The sequence below is a fragment of the Diabrotica virgifera genome, chromosome 1 (assembly GCF_917563875.1).
Source record: "Diabrotica virgifera virgifera chromosome 1, PGI_DIABVI_V3a".
NCBI lineage: Eukaryota > Metazoa > Arthropoda > Insecta > Coleoptera > Chrysomelidae > Diabrotica > Diabrotica virgifera.
Genome location: NC_065443.1, coordinates 305271282 through 305290746, shown reverse-complemented (window position 1 = coordinate 305290746; position 19465 = coordinate 305271282). Strand labels below are relative to the sequence as shown.

Genomic DNA, 19465 nt, shown 5'->3' with positions numbered 1-19465 from the left:
CATTGTGTTGCTTTTTTTAAATTATTTTACTGTGTTTTTTAATATATATTTTAAATAAAATTGCTTAATTAAATTAAAATAAAAATAGTTCAAACACTTATACAAAAACAATAATAAAGCAATTTTATAAATGTAAGGTTAGATTGCTCTGGTTATCCGCTCATACCGCTAGATGGCGCTATTTTTTTGCTTCCTCAAAATTAATGGGAAATGTCAAGAGTTGTATATGTATTACAGTCTATATGGTAGGGGAGCCCAAGCGGGGATTTCTGCAGTTACTCGAGCGCGTCAGATTATCATATGGGGAGAAACGTGGTACCCTGCAGATGTACCTCTGCCATATATTGGCTCTTAACACAGGAGAGTTCGTTTAGGGGGGCCCGAAAAAAAAAAATCTATCCTTAAAAATACTCGAAATTGTCAGATTAAGATAAGGTAAGTTAAGTACATGCAAAACAGTGTATATTTAAAAAATCTGACGATTTGAGCGGGGCGTAAGGGAATTGGTGAGTCAAAAAGTTTCACAAGAAAAAGGCGAATATTTCGCGAAATGAAAGTCAGATCGAAAAACTAAAAACTACACGTTCAATATTTTTCAAAAATCTATCGATAGATACCAAACACGACCCCTCGCAGAGAGAGGTGGGGGGTAAATTTTAAATACAAATCCCGCGATATTTAGTAAAATAAACATCAGATCGAAAAACTGCAAAATACACTTATTTAATATTTTTGAAAAATATATCGAATGGTACCAAACGCGACCCCCCACTGAGGTGGGGTGGAGGGTTACTTTAAAATCTTAAATGGGAGATCCCATTTTTTATTGCAGACTTGAATTCTCTGCATAAAAATAAGCAACTTTTATTCGAAACATTTTTTCGAATTATGGATAGATGGCGCTATATTCGGAAAAAACGATTAATGGAAATGGAAAATTAAATTAAAAAATGGCAAGCGCCCGCTAAAATGGAAAATTTTACTTAACTTTTTTTGGTTTTAGGACCTAATAATCACAACCCAATAGGTCCCCAAAGCGCTCGAGTGACTGCACATTTAGCATACTTTGCTCCCCTACCAATAGTATTTCATCATCATCATCATTTGGCTCTACAACTCAATGTGAGTCTTGGCCGCGTTTACTATTTCCCTCCATTGTTGTCGGTCCTGAGCAGCTATTTCCCATTGCTGTACTCCCATTTTGCGTAGATCACTGGCTACAGCGTCCTTCCATCTCTTTCTTGGGCGACCAACTGACCTTTTTCCATCGGGCCTTTCCCAGAATGTGGCGTTCAGAAGTCTTTCGTCACTTGATCTTAGCACGTGACCCGCCCATCGTATTCTGTTTGCTTTAATGTAGCGTACTATGTTTTCATCTCCATATATTGTCTGGAGTTCATCATTGTGTCTTCTTCTCCATTCACCAATAGTATTTGCTATTACATATTATACATACACATAATTTTCGTAAAATAACAACAATACAGAAAAGCTCAACAATTTATTTTGAAAATACAACATGAAAATTTTAAATCAGAACTTTCTTGGCAGTACATAACTATTATAAATACATCCAGTTCATGATATCTTTCTATAACACAGTCAAAATTTATCAACAACTATTGAGATCCCATCTTTGGTCCTTTGTCGTAAACACTAAAATCACAATGGTGCAAAATTTAAAATTTTTCTATATACCTATTTCAAAGATCCGGTCATAACACCTTACATTTCTTTTTTGACTGGTTCTTTTTAAATATTTCTTCCAGTTCAAGGTTTTCTTCTTCCAGTACTTTTATCTTCTTGCGAGCATCGCGAATTAGTTCGTCTGTTGAACTGTCGGAACCGTCAACGGATTTTAAATTATTTTCTAAAAAAATACATCAATAAAAATGCAATCTTTATTCAGACTGTTAGATTAAAAATCTGAGTCTGAAGCTTTTTGTTAGATTGTAAAAGCAATAAAAGAAAGACAAATGACGGAAAAATAAAATGGGTAAATGAGACAGGGGATTCGTTATCCCCATTGTTGTTTAACCTGGCCTTAGAATATGTCATGCAAAAAATTTATCAAAAAATCAAACCAGACTAACAGACAAATAGCTGCTCGATGAGAAATCGATGAAAAAATCGTACTCGCCTATACCTATGAGAGATTCGGTAGCACAATCAACATTATAAGTGAAGAATAAAAAGCTGCATTAAATATTGGTCTAAAAATAAAATAAGATACATAAAACAAAATACATGGTCGTTTCAAAAGAACGACGGCGAATGCAAAATAAAACTATAAACGATCATAATTTCGAAGTGGTTAAAGAATTTAAATATCTAGAAGCAACAATCGCCAATGACAACAAAATAGGACAAAAATTGGAAACGCGAACAATAGAGGGAACAAGATATTTCTTTGCAATGCAAAATCTAAAGAAGCGAAAACTTCTCTCACGAGGTCCAAAAATCCAGATATATAAGACCATAATACGCCCAGCAGTCGCGTATGGAAGCAAAACATGGACGGTCTCTTCGGAAAGGAAAATCTAGTGAAATATATAAAGGCCAATAGACTAATGTCTATTGAAATATATAGGTCTACACACATCGGCAGACGCGTCCGCGGACGACATCTGCGTATGCATCCGCCGATGTGTAGATGGGGTAATTTGGTCGTCTGTTGTTTATGTATCACGTCGGCATCCGATTGTTGTCGGTTTTTCAAGTACAGATCAAAGGGTTTCAGTACGAACGTCCGACACCTGTCCACACATCTGACGACGCATCAGTTTTCGCAGTTAATGCAAAGTGAACGCATGTTTCTTCAGTTTTCTATGTTGGTAATATTTCGCTGAAATGGCCGAGTTCTGAAGAAACTTTCAAATGCATAGTGTTGTACCAGCTGTTTTATGTTTAGCCAACCTCCACAACCTTCTTCTTTTTCATCATTTTAATGATTCTACTCCCATGTACACTCAAGTAGTACCTAGTTGAACGTACTAAAAAGGTATATAGCTGCGGCAGCAATGGTCATCAACATCTATTTTTTTAATACTCGCGTAGATATTGCGTCTCCCGAGAATTCACACAGACTAGTGATGTTGATTATAGTTACTTTGGAGTATTCGTTACAAATCGTTACTTTTGTATAAAGTAATCATTTTCAGTATTCGTTACTTTGATTACTATAATTACTTTTGTATTTGAGTACCGGTAATCATATCGAGAATCGTATTTCTCAGTAGGTAGGTATTTTGTATAAAGTAATCATTTACAGTATTCGTTACTTTGATTACTATGATTACTTTTGTATTTGAGTACGGGTAATCATATCTAGAATCGTATTTCTCAGTAGGTAGCTATTTTGTATAGGAATTCCGATATAACAACGACCTTCACCGATCTGTTTAAGGGATAAAAATGATTTGATTACTATGATTACTTTTGTATTTGAGTACCGGTAATCATATCATCGAGAATCGTATTTCTCAGTAGGTAGGTTTGTATAGGTATTCCGATATAACAACGACGTTCACCAATCTGCTTAAGGGATAAAAGTGATTTGATTACTATGATTACTTTTGTTACTTTTGCATTTGAGTACTGGTAATCATATCGAGAATCGTATTTCTCAGTAGGTATTTATTTTGTATTGGTATTCCGATATAATAACGACCTTCACGAACTACGAAGTAATCAGAGTAATTAAAGTAGATGCAATAGTGGTTACTCGCTCTGTTACGATTGGTACGAAGTAATCAGAGTAATCAAAGTAGATATAATAGTCGTTACCCGCTCTGATACGGCTGGTACGAAGTAATCAGAGTAATCAAAGTAACGATTTGCCTCTCTGTATAATAATCGTTACTTTCGGTATTCGTAAGTAACGAGTACTATGTAACGAATAGTTACTTTTTCAACATCACTAACACAGACTGAACGACCTAGAGATGTGTGGTCAGCTTGTGATGATACATCGGCAGACACGTCTGCCGATGTGTAGAGGAGCCATAAGATGGACAGGACATGTGCTAGGTAGTACCAACAATCGCCTTATAAACAATGTGTCTTGGGACAGACCAGATGGGAGAAGGTCTGTAGGATGAACTAGAAAAAGATGGAAAGATGCAGTCAGAGACGATATAAAGAAAATGAGAGTGACAATGGGAAATAGTGGCACAGGACCGACAAACATAGTAAACGCGACAAAGACTCACGAAGAATTGTAACGCCATTGATGATGATGATGACAGAAAGAAACAGAAGAGGACCTATGGAACAACCGGACGAAGTCGCGATTTGAAGTCGGAAAATGACGAAGAACGGTATAAACTGACATTTAGTACGTGAACAATATAACAATGCTGGTGCAACAGTATAATAGTAACAAATAGTACTTACTTTCATCGCAAATTATGGAATCAATCATCTTTGGATTCAAACTTATTGAAGAAATCGGAATTTCAACACTTCCATTACCATTTAGAGAACTTATTTTAGTGTGGAACATGGAAAAGTCTAACAACAGTTTGTTATATTTATTTTTCCAGTCGTTTATTTCCTCTAAACAATTTTGGTTCTTCCTACTTAGCTCTGAGTTTTCCTTCTGTAATTTTCCTATTAATTTACTATTGTCTCGACAACTCTCACTACAATGTTGAATGGCACACTCTGTTTTTGGGTCTCTTTCTCCAACAGGTTCTGGTACAGTCTTGTCTTCTTTAAAATCTCGTTTAGTTTTGAGCAGTTCCTTTTCTTTGGATAGTTTTTCCTTCACGGCCCGTTTCGCCTGTGTTCTCAGCTCATTTTGCTTTTCTATGAGCTGCAGAATCTTTAGTTCCAGCATCTCGTTCTGTTTTTGTATCTCTTTGGTCCGTTTGTCTTTGACGTTTACATGGCTCTTTAGTTTTGTTAATATTTTAGTGTAGTTTTCTTCCAGATTGTGGATTTCGACTTTATAAAGGCACTTAATGTTTTCTATGATCGGTATAATATTGCTGGTGGGCATATTGGATTTTATAAGTAGTGCTCCAATATTCTTGATGAAATCTACTTCTGTTGATAAATCTGTAAATGAATAAAACTGTATTAATATTATCTAATTATTTTAAGGGGAATTAATCACAATTTCAGTTGAAAATACGTTTATTTTGACGTTTCAATTTTCACTTCGGAGATTACAAATTTCCGTGTGTATTGGAGAGACAAAGCAGTCCATTACATTAGACGATGGGGTAAAAATTAAACACTGTGATGAATACAAGTACCTGGGCGTAAAAATAACTCAAGATGGAACACTCGATGCTGCTATAAAAGACAGAAACATGCAGAGTAGAAAAGCCATATTCAAAAAGAATATCTAAAACCACTAAACAGCTCATATACTATACCATACTTAAAAGTGTAATCACGTATGGCAGTGAAGTTTGGCCACTGAAACAAAGAACGGAGAAAATGTTACTAGTAACAGAAATGGACTTCTGGAGAAGAGCAGCAGGCAAATCAAGAAGAGATCGGATACCCAATGAGAGAATACGAGAAATGATGGGAGTCACACATACAATAATTTATGACATAAAAACAAAACAACTAATATGGTACGACTATGTACAAAGAATGCTAGATGACAGGATCCCTAAACAGATTTTGACGTGGACACTACAAGAGAGAAGGAAAGAGGAAGGCCGAGAAGAAGCTGGGGGAAGGGAATTGAAAAAGTAGAGGAAAGAGAAATCCCTCCAGGTCTATGGTTAAACAGAGAAGAATGGCGGTTAGGCGTCGGAAGGCGTGGGAGAACGCTGTAAGCGGATAGTAGTAGTAGATTGCAAATTTTTTAAAATTTTTTTGGAGATGGCTGCAAGTCATTTTTTATTTTTTGTATTTTATCAAAAAATATATTTCCAATTTTCTCCAGATTTTTCCTTAAAGTGGGCATTCAAAAATCCCAGCATATCATATTTACGAGTTTTGAAACTCACTGTTCAAGACTAGTTTTTTGGCGGTTTAAAGGTGTTTCGCCCAATTTTTGAACATTGAACTCATTTAATTAAAATAATAACTATTAAAAAAACTTCATTTCATCCATTTTGCAGTCTATAAAATGGGGAAAAAATGGGATTTAAATGGATTCAGGATTTTTTATACTTTGGCAACAATGTCAACTTAGATCTCTGACATAGATAATGACGTGCAACGGTAAGTAAATTAGACAAACTGTATGCGTGTAAATTTTATGAAATTTTTAAATTGATTGCAACCATGGGCGCCCATACCTATGGGCAGGGGGACCGTGGACCCCCTAGCTTTTCACGTGCGTTAAGCTATTTATGGTTATCCAATGTATACAAAATATAATGTATAACATCTTCACGTCTGGCCCCCTCTAAAAATTTTTGTATGGGCGCCCGTGATTGCAACCCATCAAAAAAAAATAAAACGAAAAAATTACGTTTTAAGGGGTTAGGGGGAGGGGGTTGGGGGACCAAAATTTCGCTGAGTCTTATTTTTTAAATCACAAAACGTAAGAAAATTAAAAAATGGATTCAGGTTGTATCGATTTCAAAAAATATTATTAACCTCGCAAAATTTCGCTAAGTTTTAATATTTATTCACATAGAACATAAAAAATAAAAACAATTGAATTTTGGAAGTGAGGTCATTTTGTCTATCTTAACTTAGAGGAGGGTACCCTTTACTGTTTGTATTCTTGTTTCTGTCTTAGTTTGTAAATATCGATTTTTTTTTCAATTCTACAGGGTGTAACGAAAATACAAGTCATAAATTAAATCACCTATTTTGGGACCAAAAATAGTTCGAATGAACCTAACTTACCTTAGTACCGGGTGTCCCAATAAGAATGGCTCTCGGCCATATCTCAGGAACCGTTTATAGTACAGCTTTGGGAAAAAAAGATTTTATAACAAAAGTTGCCTCAGGAAAAGCCTGTAAATTATTTTCATAATTGTGGGACCACCGCTAGAGGGCGTAATTGAATATCAAAAATTAAAAAATCTAAATTTTACAAAATTTTCCTAATGAAGGGGCACTGGAAATCCGATCGTCGTATTCTTCATAAAATTCTACGCATATTTGATTTGACAAGTTTAGGTCTACCTTTGGAAATAAGAGGTGGGGGTGAGTGGGAACCTTGTTATGAAAAACTGGCTGTGAGTCCGGTTCTGCTTAATCAAATTTTGCAAACTTGGTCTTGTTGAAGACAAATCTTTTTCGTCAATGTAAAAGTTATGATTTCGAACCAACTTACTGAGTAATATGCCAGCTAGAAGGCGTTATTTAATTTTTTTCAGAAATCTAGTGTTCCTTGGAAAATATTAAATACAAACATGCATTTTTAATACCATATTACAAAATTAGACAAAATTAGCAACAGAATAGCGAAAACCGCATGTTAATACCTTTTTTCTATCTCGAGATATCTTACAAAACGTGTAAAATTAAAAACATAACTGTTACTGTCACCGGTAAACGAAGTAATTCATTAAAAGTAGGTTGCTATGGAAACAACAAAGAAACATTTTCCAGCTGTCAACGTATATTAGGTCTTTTCAACGCTTCTCATTTGTTTCGAGCCTCGTTCATATCTCGTATATTAATATTATACACGGACTATACGGCATATGACAGAGGCTCGAAACAAATGAGAAGCGTTGAAAAGCCCTATTACAAAGAAATAAAAACAACTATTTAGTGATGACATAAACGTTCAAATTTTTGCCCATCATTTTCATTGCAAACATTTACTCTTTCAAGAGTAGATTGAACAGCAGTCTCAATTTCTGCTCTCGATATGCTTTGAATGGCGTTTAGTATTCTCTGGATAATGTATTCTAGAGTAGTGTATGATGGGCAACAATTTGAATATTTAGGTCGTCACTAAGTAGTTCTTTTTGTTCTGTGTTATATTTAATTTTAATAGTATTGTTTCTCTTTATATTGTTGTTTTAATTAATTATATTTTTATACGTTGACATCTGGAAAATGTTATTTTGTTTTTTTCCACAGCACACTACTTTTCATTAACTTAGTTTACCGGTGATAGTAACAGTTATGTATAAAATTTACACGTTTCTCGAGATATCTTGAGATAGACAAAAGGTATCGACATGCGGTTTTCGCTATTCTATTGCTAATTTAATCTAATTTTATAAAGTATGATTAAAAATGCATACTTGTATTTAATATTTTCCAAAGAAAACTAGATTTCTGAAAAAAATTAAATAACGCCTCCCAGCTGGCTTATTACTTATTAGGATGGTTCAAAATTATCACGCTTACATTGAAGAAAAAGATCTGTCTTCAACAAGACCCAGTTTTCAAAATTTGATTTAGCAGAACCGGACTTACAGCCATTTTTTCATAACAAGGTTCCCACTCACCCCCACCTCTTATTTGCAAAGGTAGAGTTAAACTTGTTAAATCAAATATGCGCAGAATTTGATGAAGAATACAATAATCGGATTTCCAGTGTCCCTTCATTAGGAAAATTTTGTAAAATTTAGATTTGTTTATTTTTGATATTCAATTACGCCCTCTAGCGGTGGACCCACAATTATGAAAATAATTTCCAGGCTTTTCCTGAGGCAACTTTTGTTATAAAATTTTTTATTTCAAAGCTCTACTATAAACCGTTCCTGAGATATGGCCGAGAGCCATTCTTATTGGGACACCCGGTACAAATATGCACATAAAAAAAAGATTTTTTTGAATATATCGAAAACTATTAGAGATTTTTATTGAAAATGGACATGTGGCATTTTCATGACAGGAATATCTTAAAGAAAAATTATAGTGAAATTTGTGCACCCCATAAACATTTTATAAAGATTTTGTTCCTTTAAACCCCCCAAATGATTGTGTACCCCCCAAATGGTTATGTAAAAATGTAAATTATAAATAAATTTTCCTATTATCAAGTCTCCATAATCATTCTACAAATATGTGGTGGATTTGACAAATATGCAAAATATCTCGATAAAAACTGACTTTTCGAAAAAGTACTAAGATGCAAAATTTTTTTAAAACACTGTGTTTAACTAATGGTACTACAATAATAATTAAATTGGAACGTACACAAAAGTTTGGGGGGGTTTAAAGGAACAAAACCCCCATAAAATTTTTATGGGGTGTCTAAATTTCACTATAATTTTTCTTAAGATACTACTACCATAAGAATGCCACATGTTCATCTTCAGTTTTCGATATATTGAAAAAATCGATTTTCATTTTGTAACTTAAAAGGGCTGTAACTTTTTTTATGTGTACCGGGTGTCCCAATAAGAATGGCTCTCGGCCATATCTCAGGAACCGTTCATAGTACAACTTTGAAAAAAAAAATATTTATAACAAAAGTTGCCTCGGGAAAATCCTGGAAATTATTTTCATAATTGTAGGTTCACCGCTAGAGGGCGTAATTGAATATCAAAAATTAAAAAATCAAAATTTTACAAAATTTGCCTAACGAAAGGGAACTAGAAATCCGATCATCGTATTCTTCATAAAATTCTGCGCATATATGATTTTACAAGTTGCTACCTTTGCAAATAAGAGGTGGAGGTGAGTGGGAACCTTGTTATGAAAAAATGGCTCTAAGTCCGGTTCTGCTAAATCAAATTTTGCAAACTTGGTCTTGTCGAAAACAGCTCTTTTTCGTTAATGTAAGAGTTATAGTTTCGAAACAGCTTATTAAGTAATATGCCAGCGAGGAGGCGTTATTTAATTATTTTCAGAAATCTAGTTTTCTTTGGAAAATATTAAATACAAGTATGCATTTTTAATCCTGTATTACAAAATTAGATCAAATTAGCAACAGAATAGCGAAAACCGCATGTCGATACCTTTTTTCTATCTCGAGATATCTTAACAAACGTGTAAATTTTAAACCTAACCGTTACTGTCACCGGTAAACGAAGTTAAGGAAAGGTAGTGTGCTGTGGAAAAAACAAAGAAACAGTTTCTAGATGTCAACGTGTATTAATTAAAACAACAATAGGACAAACAACACTATAAAATAAAACAAAGAAATAAAAACAACTACTTAGTGACGACTTAAATGTTCAAATTATGGCCTATAATTTTTGATGTAAGTATTTATTCTTTAAGAGTATATTGAACAGCAGTCTCAATTTCTGCTCTCGCAATGCTTTGCATGGCGATTCCTACTCTCTGGATCATGTTTTCTCGAGTAGTGGGCCTAGCGGCAAAAACAAGGTCTTTAATCCGCCCCCATAAATAAAAGTCTAAAACAGTTAAATCTGGTGATCTGGCTAGCCAAAAAATAGGCTTCCACGTCCTATCCATCTATCAGCGAATGACTCATCTAAAAAAAATCTCGTACTATTCTGGAAAAATGCGTGGGACAACCATCGTGTTGAAACAACATGGACCTACGAACTGCTAGCGGTATATCTTCAAGAAGAAGAGGCAATTCATTCCTTAAAAAAATTAGATATAGCGTTCACCAATAATAGCTAATAGCATTATCGAAAAGAAAGGGTCCAGTTATCTGACTATCCAGATTTAACTGTTTGGCGTGGGGACGGTTTGGTATGTCACTTTTATTTATGTATGGGGACGGATTAAACTCCTTGTTTTTGCAGCTAAGCCTACTCGAGAAAAAATGATCCAGAGAATACGAAACCCCATTCAAAGCATTTCGAGAGCAGAAATTAAAACTCCTGTTCAATCTACTCTTGAAAGAGTAAATGCTTGAATCAAAAATGATGGGCAATAATTTGAACATTTAAGTCGTCACTAAATATTTGTTTTTATTTCTTTGTTATATTTTATAGTGTTGTTTCTCCTATTGTTGTTTTAATTAATACACGTTGACATCTAAAAAATGTTTCTTTGTTTTTTTTCCACAGCACACTACCTTTCCTTAACTTCGTTTACCGGTGGCAGTAACTGTTAGGTTTAAAATTTACACGTTTGTAAAGATATCTCGAGATAAAAAAAGGTATCGACATGCGGTTTTCGCTATTCTGTTGCTAATTTGATCTAATTTTGTAATACAGGATTAAAAATGCATACTTGCATTTGACATTTTCCAAAGAAAACTAGATTTCTGAAAATAATTAAATAACGCCTCCTAGCTGGCATATTACTTAATAAGCTGTTTCGAAATTATAACTCTTACATTGACGAAAAAGAGCTGTTTTCAACAAGACCAAGCTTGCAAAATTCGATTTAGCAGAACCGGACTTAGAGCCATTTTTTCATAACAAGTTTCCCACTCACCCCCACCTCTTATTTGCAAAGGCAGACTTAAACTTGTAAAATCAAATATTCGCAGAATTTTATGAAGAATACGATGATCGGATTTCCAGTGCCCTTTCATTAGGCAAATTTTGTAAAATCTTGATTTTTTAATTTTTGATATTCAATTACGCCCTCTAGCTGTGAACCTACAATTATGAAAATAATTTCCAGGCTTTCCTGAGGCAACTTTTGTTATAAATATTTTTTTCTCATCGCTGTACTATAAACGGTTCCTGAGATATGGCCGAGAGCCATTTTTATTGGGACACCCGGTACATTTGTACTAAGGTAAGTTAGGTTCAATCGAACTATTTTTGGTCCCAGAATATGTGATTAAATTTATGACCTGTATTTTTGTTACACCCTGTATATTGAATTTGATTTTATAAAATATCAAATATGGCTTCCTACATTAGCTGATGTTAGACTGCTCATATTTTAGCATCGTATATCGCTCCAACAACATAAGCTATCGTGTTCGTATTCTCAAAGGTGTGTTTATGTGAAACATTAACAATGTGTTGTTTATTTTCAATTGGTTTGTTGTACAGCAATCCACCATTCCTCTCTATTCTGGGTACTAGTTATTTCATTAAATCTTTTTATTGGAAGTATCATTTCTTCTATTCTGGCACTGAAATCTCACAATAATATAATAGTGCAGTCACTGAAGGTTTTCACCTCTGATTTCGTTGAACCTCCATCGATTTTCATGAAAATTGGTGAGCAGTTAGAAGATACCTCAAGGAACAAAGGTGACATGATGCCAACTTGCGCTATTTTTGCGTAAAATTCACCCTGGGGTGAAAATTATTTTATTAAAAATAATACCATAAATCGATAGAGGGACAAATTTTAAGCAAAATTTGTTATATTAAATTATTAACATAAATCAATACTTTTTAAGTTACTAAAGATCAAAGATTTTATTTTTTCGTAAAAAAAATGCATGTTTTAAAGTTGTTTTTCACGTATAACTCAAAAACTGTTAGCTTTTACAAAAAAGTTATTCTTACTAAAATTAAAGACAATAAAAAATTTAATACACTATTCACACAAAGTACTAGACTAATGTTAATTCAAAGTGAGTTATAGGTAATTGAATGTGTATTTTTTTTTCGATGAGTACTCAAATCTAAGTATTCAAGCTTAAATAACGGCAAAACGATGCATTTTATAAAATATACCTGTTAAACACTTATCAGAGTACTTTAGAATACCTAACAAATAAGCTTCAGAAAAAGTTAATAGCATCAAAATTAAGCAAGTTATGATGAAACTAAGAGAACCCTTTCGAATTTTTTAGGAAAAAGTGAAAAATTAAACATACGCCATTTCCACAAAAATTAAAATTTATAGTAATCCTTAAAAAAATTTCTTTGTATTAGCATAAGTAATGATTTTAACAATGTTCACTGGTTTAGAATGCATATTTTCCAAAAAAAGAAATAATTTAACAAAATCAGAATTTTTTAAATTATCGTCATTTTCATTTTCTTTTGATAATAACTATAAAAATTCTCAATATACGTAAAAAATGGTAAATAACCAAATTTTGGTGTTTTTTATATCAATTATTATACCTTTTTACCATTTCTGTAGGGTGAAAAATAACCGAGATAGAAACGTTTAAAGCTGAAATTTTGCTGCGAGAACCATGTAACCGTGGCCATTTATTCTTTGATTTTTAAAAAAGTAAGGGGTTTGAAAGATTAAGTTTAACGCGTTTTAATAGCCTTTAGAATTACCTTTCAAACAGTTTTTAGGAGAACCTGATATTTCACAAATTAACGGAGTTATTAAAAAAAAACGATGACATTTTTTGGAAAAATTTTTAAAGATAAATTTTGAAAAATTTTTGGAGCATAAATTTTAATGCTATTAACTTGTTCGGTATCTCATTTGATAGATATTTCTAAGTACTTTCACAAATGTTTAATAAGTTTATGTTATAAAATCCATCATTTTCCCGTAATTTAAGCTTGAATACTTAGATTTGGGTACTCACTCGCCGAAAAAATATGCATTCAATTACCTATAACTCACTTTTAGTTAAAATTAAAAGGTTTTTTTAGTCAGAAGTTTATTTAATTTTTTATTAGCTTCAATTTTGGTAATAATAACTTTTTTGTAAAAACTTATAGTTTTTGAGTTATCTATGAAAAATATGTTAAAAACATGCATTTTTCTTACGAAAAATTAGAATTTTTGATCTCTAATAACTCAAAAAGTTTTGATATATTTTAATAACTTTATATAACAAATTTTGCTAAGAATTTGTCCCCCTATCTAATTATGGGGTTATTTTTAATAAAATAATTGTAACCCCGAGAAGGGGTGGCATCCACCCCCAGGGTAAAAGCGCAAGTTGGCACCATGTCACCTTTGTTTCTTGAGATATCCTCTAACCACTCACCAATTTTCATGCAAATCGATGGAGGTTGAACGAAATCGGAGGTAATAGCTCATATCCTCCTTCAGTGACTCCACTATAAGTATTTATTTTTCTTTACTTCCTTTTCTAACAGTGTTTATAGCTCCCCATGCAACTCTTTTTTACTCTTGTTGGGTTTGTAATCTTGAGGTACACACAATAAGTAAAAAATGCATATCCATTAATAATTATTTTCAGTTCACCACATTCACGTCATCTCATCTTTTTGAAAATATTCTAGATATTATTTTTTTATTTCTTCAAGTGCCACCCTCTATACACATTAACATTAACCCTCAAGTACATAATGTACAAAGCAATTACCGGAGCCAATAAATTTATAAGTAGGTTGAAATATTACAGTCAGTCAATGAACTATTGATTTGAAATGTGTTTCATAAGGCACTATTTGTTTATCAATCAATTACATCAAATATCTCGAGTGGAAAAAAAATTAATGGTAGGTGATATAATGTAATGTATGGCCATATTTTTGTTACCTATATTGATTTGTTCCATTATTTATTAATTTACAAACATGCTGAATTAGACATATTTATTATATTTAATATAATGATAAAATATTACTTTCAACCATATTGACATAATATATGAAAATATGCTAAGCTTAATAATGAAAATCATTATTAATATTGTTCTGAAGTTATTTCTTGTGGAGTTTTAACCATATTTAATGGACGTTACCAACAATTTTAAAATTTCAAAAAAAAATATCAAAGTTGAAATTGAAATGTCAAATTAAACATATTTTCAACTGAAATTGTAGTTACAGGTAATTTCCATTAAAAATAGTAAATAATAAAACTATTGATGGATAATCAAAATCAAATGTAACAGTGTAAAAAGGATAATGGTTCATTTAAGGTTTTACAGAAAATGGTGTGGAATTATTTTTTCTATAACTGCAACTGATAATAAGGCAAAGTTCAAAGTTATCTTTGAAATTAGACTGACAGCAAGCTACCTACTAAATGATTTGGCTGTGTATATAGTACTTGCTATGTACACAATACATGAGAGTGGAAGAAAGACTGATAGATGAATGTGTAAAAAAAATAGAAATATTTAAGAATCAATTTGGATTTAAAGAAGAAGATAACAAGAGCTACAATTTCATCACAAAGTCAGTAATGGACAAATGTAGGCACACATTGATAAAGCAATACCTTAAGAAGTTTTGTGTTAGAGATTGGAATAAGAATTCCTTGGTTAGTATTAGATAGATATACAGGGTGTTTCAAAAAAAGGTAACCCCGTCTCTAGGGTAGGTAAAAAACTGAAAAATAATTTTGGTTTGCTTAGTAAAAAATTTTTGTAACGCCATCCGTTTTCAAGATACAGGGCGTTGAAGAAAAAAGAATTTTACGCGTTTTTGAAAATTGAAAAAATGGAACAAGGTTTAAAAACTCTAACTATTGTTGATTTATCCTCATAACAATCAATAAATGTCAGATTTCCATGAGACCCTTGGAGAAAATAGAGGTATACTTATTAGAACTTTATCATTACTACCAGCATCAATTATTACTTCATAATTTTCAAATCAAAATATTCCAAAAACGGTACACAGTATCGAGTTTTACCAAAAGTACCTTTTTCGTGTAAAATTGAATGATGTTTAAGTTTACTTGAAATTTTGATTAATAATTATACTCTTAAAAAAGTTATATTGACTAATACTTAGTACGATCCGTGTAACTAGCGCCCTCTATGAGAATCAGATATAAAAACAAATTCATGGGATGTATCAGCTTCCAAAACATATTCGTATAAAATTTCATTACAATGTTGCCAGTAGTTTCGGCAAAATCGTAAAAAATGCGTAAAATTTTGTTTTCTTCAACGCCCTGTTTGTATCTTGAAAACGGATGGCATTACAAAAATTTTTTACCAAGCAAACCCCAATTATTTTTCAGTTTTTTACCTACCCTAGAGACGGGGTTACCTTTTTTTGAAACATCCTGTAGATGATAGGGAAACAAATGGTCAAACGTGTTTTTACAGGGGCATGTTGCCGCAACTTCATTAGAGAATGGTAGAACCACTAATGATGAATAATATACAATAATTTGTTTGCCAGAAGTGACTGATGAACTCCGTAAATATAACAGAATTGTTAACTCTCGTGATATAAAATGATAATATAAAAAATTGTAAGTCTAGGCTTGACATTTTATTTACACTGCCTAGTAGTAACGTTGAATATAAAGATATCTACAGGACAGAAAAACACAAGTACGATTCTTTACACACACAATCTTATTGTTATAAAAATGAATTGAAAATAGCAATATAAAACTAAAGTGTCCTTGCAATTGGTAAAAAATATTAAGGGTAATTCCAAAAATCAATGTAATTTCTTTTTACAGGGTGACCCTCAAATGCGTTCTAATGAAATAAATCAAATTACATTATCTGACAGTCAACAGGAAACAAACTATAAAGTTTTTAAAAGAAAGTATACTGCAGCGTGCCTCACCTATCCTTCTCCTTGATCAGAGTATTGCAGTTACCTTGTCTTTTTGTGACCTGCAACTTTGTTTATTGCATATTTGGTGTAAGTTTGTACTCTGTTTATATTTTAATACAATTTAGTTTGTAATGTTAAGATTTTTTTAAATCTGCCATTAAATAATAATGTGATATGAAATTATTTGCTCAATTATGTACAAAAATGTATGCAAATAAAAATTTACTCTCACATGGCTCATATAACATCCAAGTATTTAAAGGTGAAAAATGTTGATTTGGTGGACCATCCTGCGTACAGTCCTGACCTGGTACCAACAAACTATAAAGTAAACATTTTAGGATGCCAGATGAGGCAGTTGAAGCATACACAAATCTCATTTCTGAGATTTCTAATTTGATCTTAAAAGTGAATACTTTAAAAAGCAATAAGGATGATTTTTCCTAAAAAAAATGTATTTTATCTATTATTTATGCAAACTTGATGTCCTGGCGATGTCAGAAAAAGAAGAAAGTGTAATGAAATGCCTCTATTACACTACATGAATGTCTTTATTAAACCAAGCGTTTCCAATATAAACAAAATAAGTTTCCCTAAAAAGTAATATATACTTAAATTATTATTAATATAAAGTTTTAAATAGGAACTTCTCAGATACCTATACAGAGAGACAATCTAAAAAGAAGACAGTATGTGCAATCAAGACTGTGCAAATAAACACTTAGAGAGGGCCTTCTTGTTCAAAAGTTCTCTTCTGTAAATAAATAATAAAATAATTCATCATCATCAATGGTGCTACAGCTCTATGAAAGAGCCTCGATCTTCCTAAGTCTATTACACTAGTCAGTCCTATTCATTGCCACTCGCTGCCAGTTTGCTGGCCTATTTTTCTCCCATCCTCATCTACACCATCCTTCCATCTGAGTTTTGGCCTGCCCCTATTTCTACTTCCCACAGGTTGTGACCTAAGGATTCTCCTAGGAGGGTTGTTCTGCTGTGACCTTGCTAGATGTCCTGCCCATCTTACTTCCTTTTCTTATAAGAGATACCTTATTTATCTAAGAGATTGTTCACAGGAAGCTAAATTTCTTGGTGTTTATCTTGATCAGGGACTCACTTGGGAACGGCACATACTGAAACTTTCCCAAAAGCTCTCAAGCCAACTCTTTTTATTTAGAAACCTATCTAAGGTTACCTCCCTTCAAACCCTTCTTACATCATATCACAGCAACTTTCACTCACGACTAACTTACGCAATCCTTTCCTGGGGACACTCTTGCCATATAGATAAGGTGTTTGGTCAGCAGAGAAAGTGTATTCGCATAATCACAGGTCAGGGTTATCGGGACGATTGTAGGCAGTCTTTCAGAAACCTGAGGATTCTCACACTACCTTCTGTGTACATTATGCAGTGCCTGTTGTATGTTCATCAAAATGTAGATCTGTATAAAACACAACAGCATACTTATCAGACTAGAAATCATGATGCCCTTGTACCAGACTTCAGTCGACTTGAGAGGACCAGAAATGGAACCAGATACCTAGCATTGAAATTTTATAACTGTATACCAATATCTATTAAAAGTCTTGATTTTAACCAATTTAAGAGACAAATTAAAAATTATCTTCTGATGGGTGCTTTCTACTCATTTGAGGAGTACTTCAGATCTAAATTTTGTTTTGTCCTGTAATTTAATTAGTGTTTAGTTTTTAAATTTTAGTAATAGGTTTTTTTACTGAAGTACTGTCAACTTTTAATGTAATTTTAGACAATTTTAATTATTGCTGACCTGTAAAAGTACATTTGTACATTATTACCAATAAATACTCTACTCTACTCTACTCTACTTATATAAGAGATTCTTATAAGAGAAATAAATAATTATGCTTATTTTTCTGAAGACAAAGTTCCCACTCTATTCTATTCAAGTCTCAGACTCAGTCTGCCTTAAACTGTCAATATTAGGGGTTGTTTTCAGTAGCAAGGGCAATTTTATCACATCTCATATTATTATTCTGGATAATAATAAACAGTAAAAACTAAATCGCGAGTATTTGTCTGTAAGAAAAAATCTTTCCAGCCATTACAAAAGTATAACAAAAATGTATAGAATCAGATATAGATTCATGGTGCAATATAGAAACAAATTAAGACATGTCAGCTGGGTAGCTCAGGACCAGATAGTTCAGGCTGTAAAATGTCTACCTTGGATAGAAAATAAAATGAGTACCTTGGGTAAAAACCAAAGGTAATAATAAGCAGTTGAAGCATAGTGCTGGTCCTGTTACCTTCCTTGTATACCGTAGGCCCTAGATATAGTAGACTACGCTACTATAATCCCAAAGCTATGTTAGCAGTATAAAAGGGAAACTATTGTAGGCAGGTAATCAGATATTCTTAATAACAATACACGTAAAGAAAAATATACTGATTAAAAATAAACAACAGTGTTCTAATTTATATCAATACATAGTTATATAATCACATAACAATGATATTCGAACAAAACGAAAACACCATATTTTAAAACAACCTATAAATAATATCATCTTAGTTTTAAATAGTAATTTGCTTACCTAGATTAATCTCCTTCTTTGCTTGAACATTTTCTGGAACGGATTTGCTCAAAACTGTGATTAGAGCTGAAAGTAAGGAGATATTGTCACAATTTTTGTAATAAATATTAAGAATCTCCTGACACAAATCAGAGGTTTTATGTACCCCAATCAATTCCAAAATATTCAAAATATTTTCTCTATCAAACTGCAGACTTATCAACTTATTGTTTTCGTTCACTATGTTATCAGAAAAAGATGTAGACAGACCAGCTTCAGTATTAAATAAGGAAAGGGAATAATCACAGTGATTTCTCATTAAAAATTCCGCTACAATTAAATTTACAGCTTGTTTGGACAAACTCATCGAACTAGGAGGTGATTTTCTTATAATATCCCGACCGATAGTGGTGTTTTTCAGTATATTAATCATTTTGTATCTCAGGTTTGTCCTCAATTCTGAAAGTATGCCTTTTTGCTCGAACCATGAAGTTAGCAAATCCTGAAATTCTTGAGAAGACAAATTTTTGGAAGGGTCGACTGCAGGAATTGCTGCCGTTAGACCTTCCATTCTAAAATTAATTTATTTCAAAAAAATTTTAAACATTCAAAATTTGACTGTAAACAATAACCTAACCTGCACGCACCATCAAACATTGATTTGTTCTACGGTGTACACTTTTGTCCTCCAATAACACTGGTTGACAGATTTC

The 19465-nt window shown here is 32.6% G+C and overlaps 1 protein-coding gene across 1 annotated transcript; it reads right to left on the bottom strand.

The window, feature by feature from the left end:
- Positions 1–1488: 1488 nt before the first annotated feature.
- On the bottom strand, positions 1489–19423 carry LOC126885835 (uncharacterized). The gene is made up of 4 exons (XM_050652590.1): positions 18774–19423; positions 4396–5061; positions 1730–1870; positions 1489–1656 (listed from the first exon to the last, which is right to left on the bottom strand). Exons 1-4 carry the CDS (start codon positions 19321–19323, stop codon positions 1613–1615), a joined length of 1401 nt encoding a protein of 466 aa, XP_050508547.1. The 5' UTR covers positions 19324–19423; the 3' UTR covers positions 1489–1612.
- Between the last annotated feature and the right edge of the window lie 42 nt (positions 19424–19465).

Excerpts from the sequence above, each read along its gene's own strand:
- LOC126885835 (XM_050652590.1), bottom strand. The coding sequence starts at position 19,323 with ATGGAAGGTCTAACGGCAGCAATTCCTGCAGTCGACCCTTCCAAAAAT. Across the intron at positions 1,871-4,395 it reads TTCCATAATTTGCGATGAAA|AAAATAATTTAAAATCCGTT; the intron begins GTAAGTACTATT and ends GTATTTTTTTAG. Across the intron at positions 1,657-1,729 it reads GAACCAGTCAAAAAAGAAAT|TGTTTACGACAAAGGACCAA; the intron begins GTAAGGTGTTAT and ends TTGTGATTTTAG.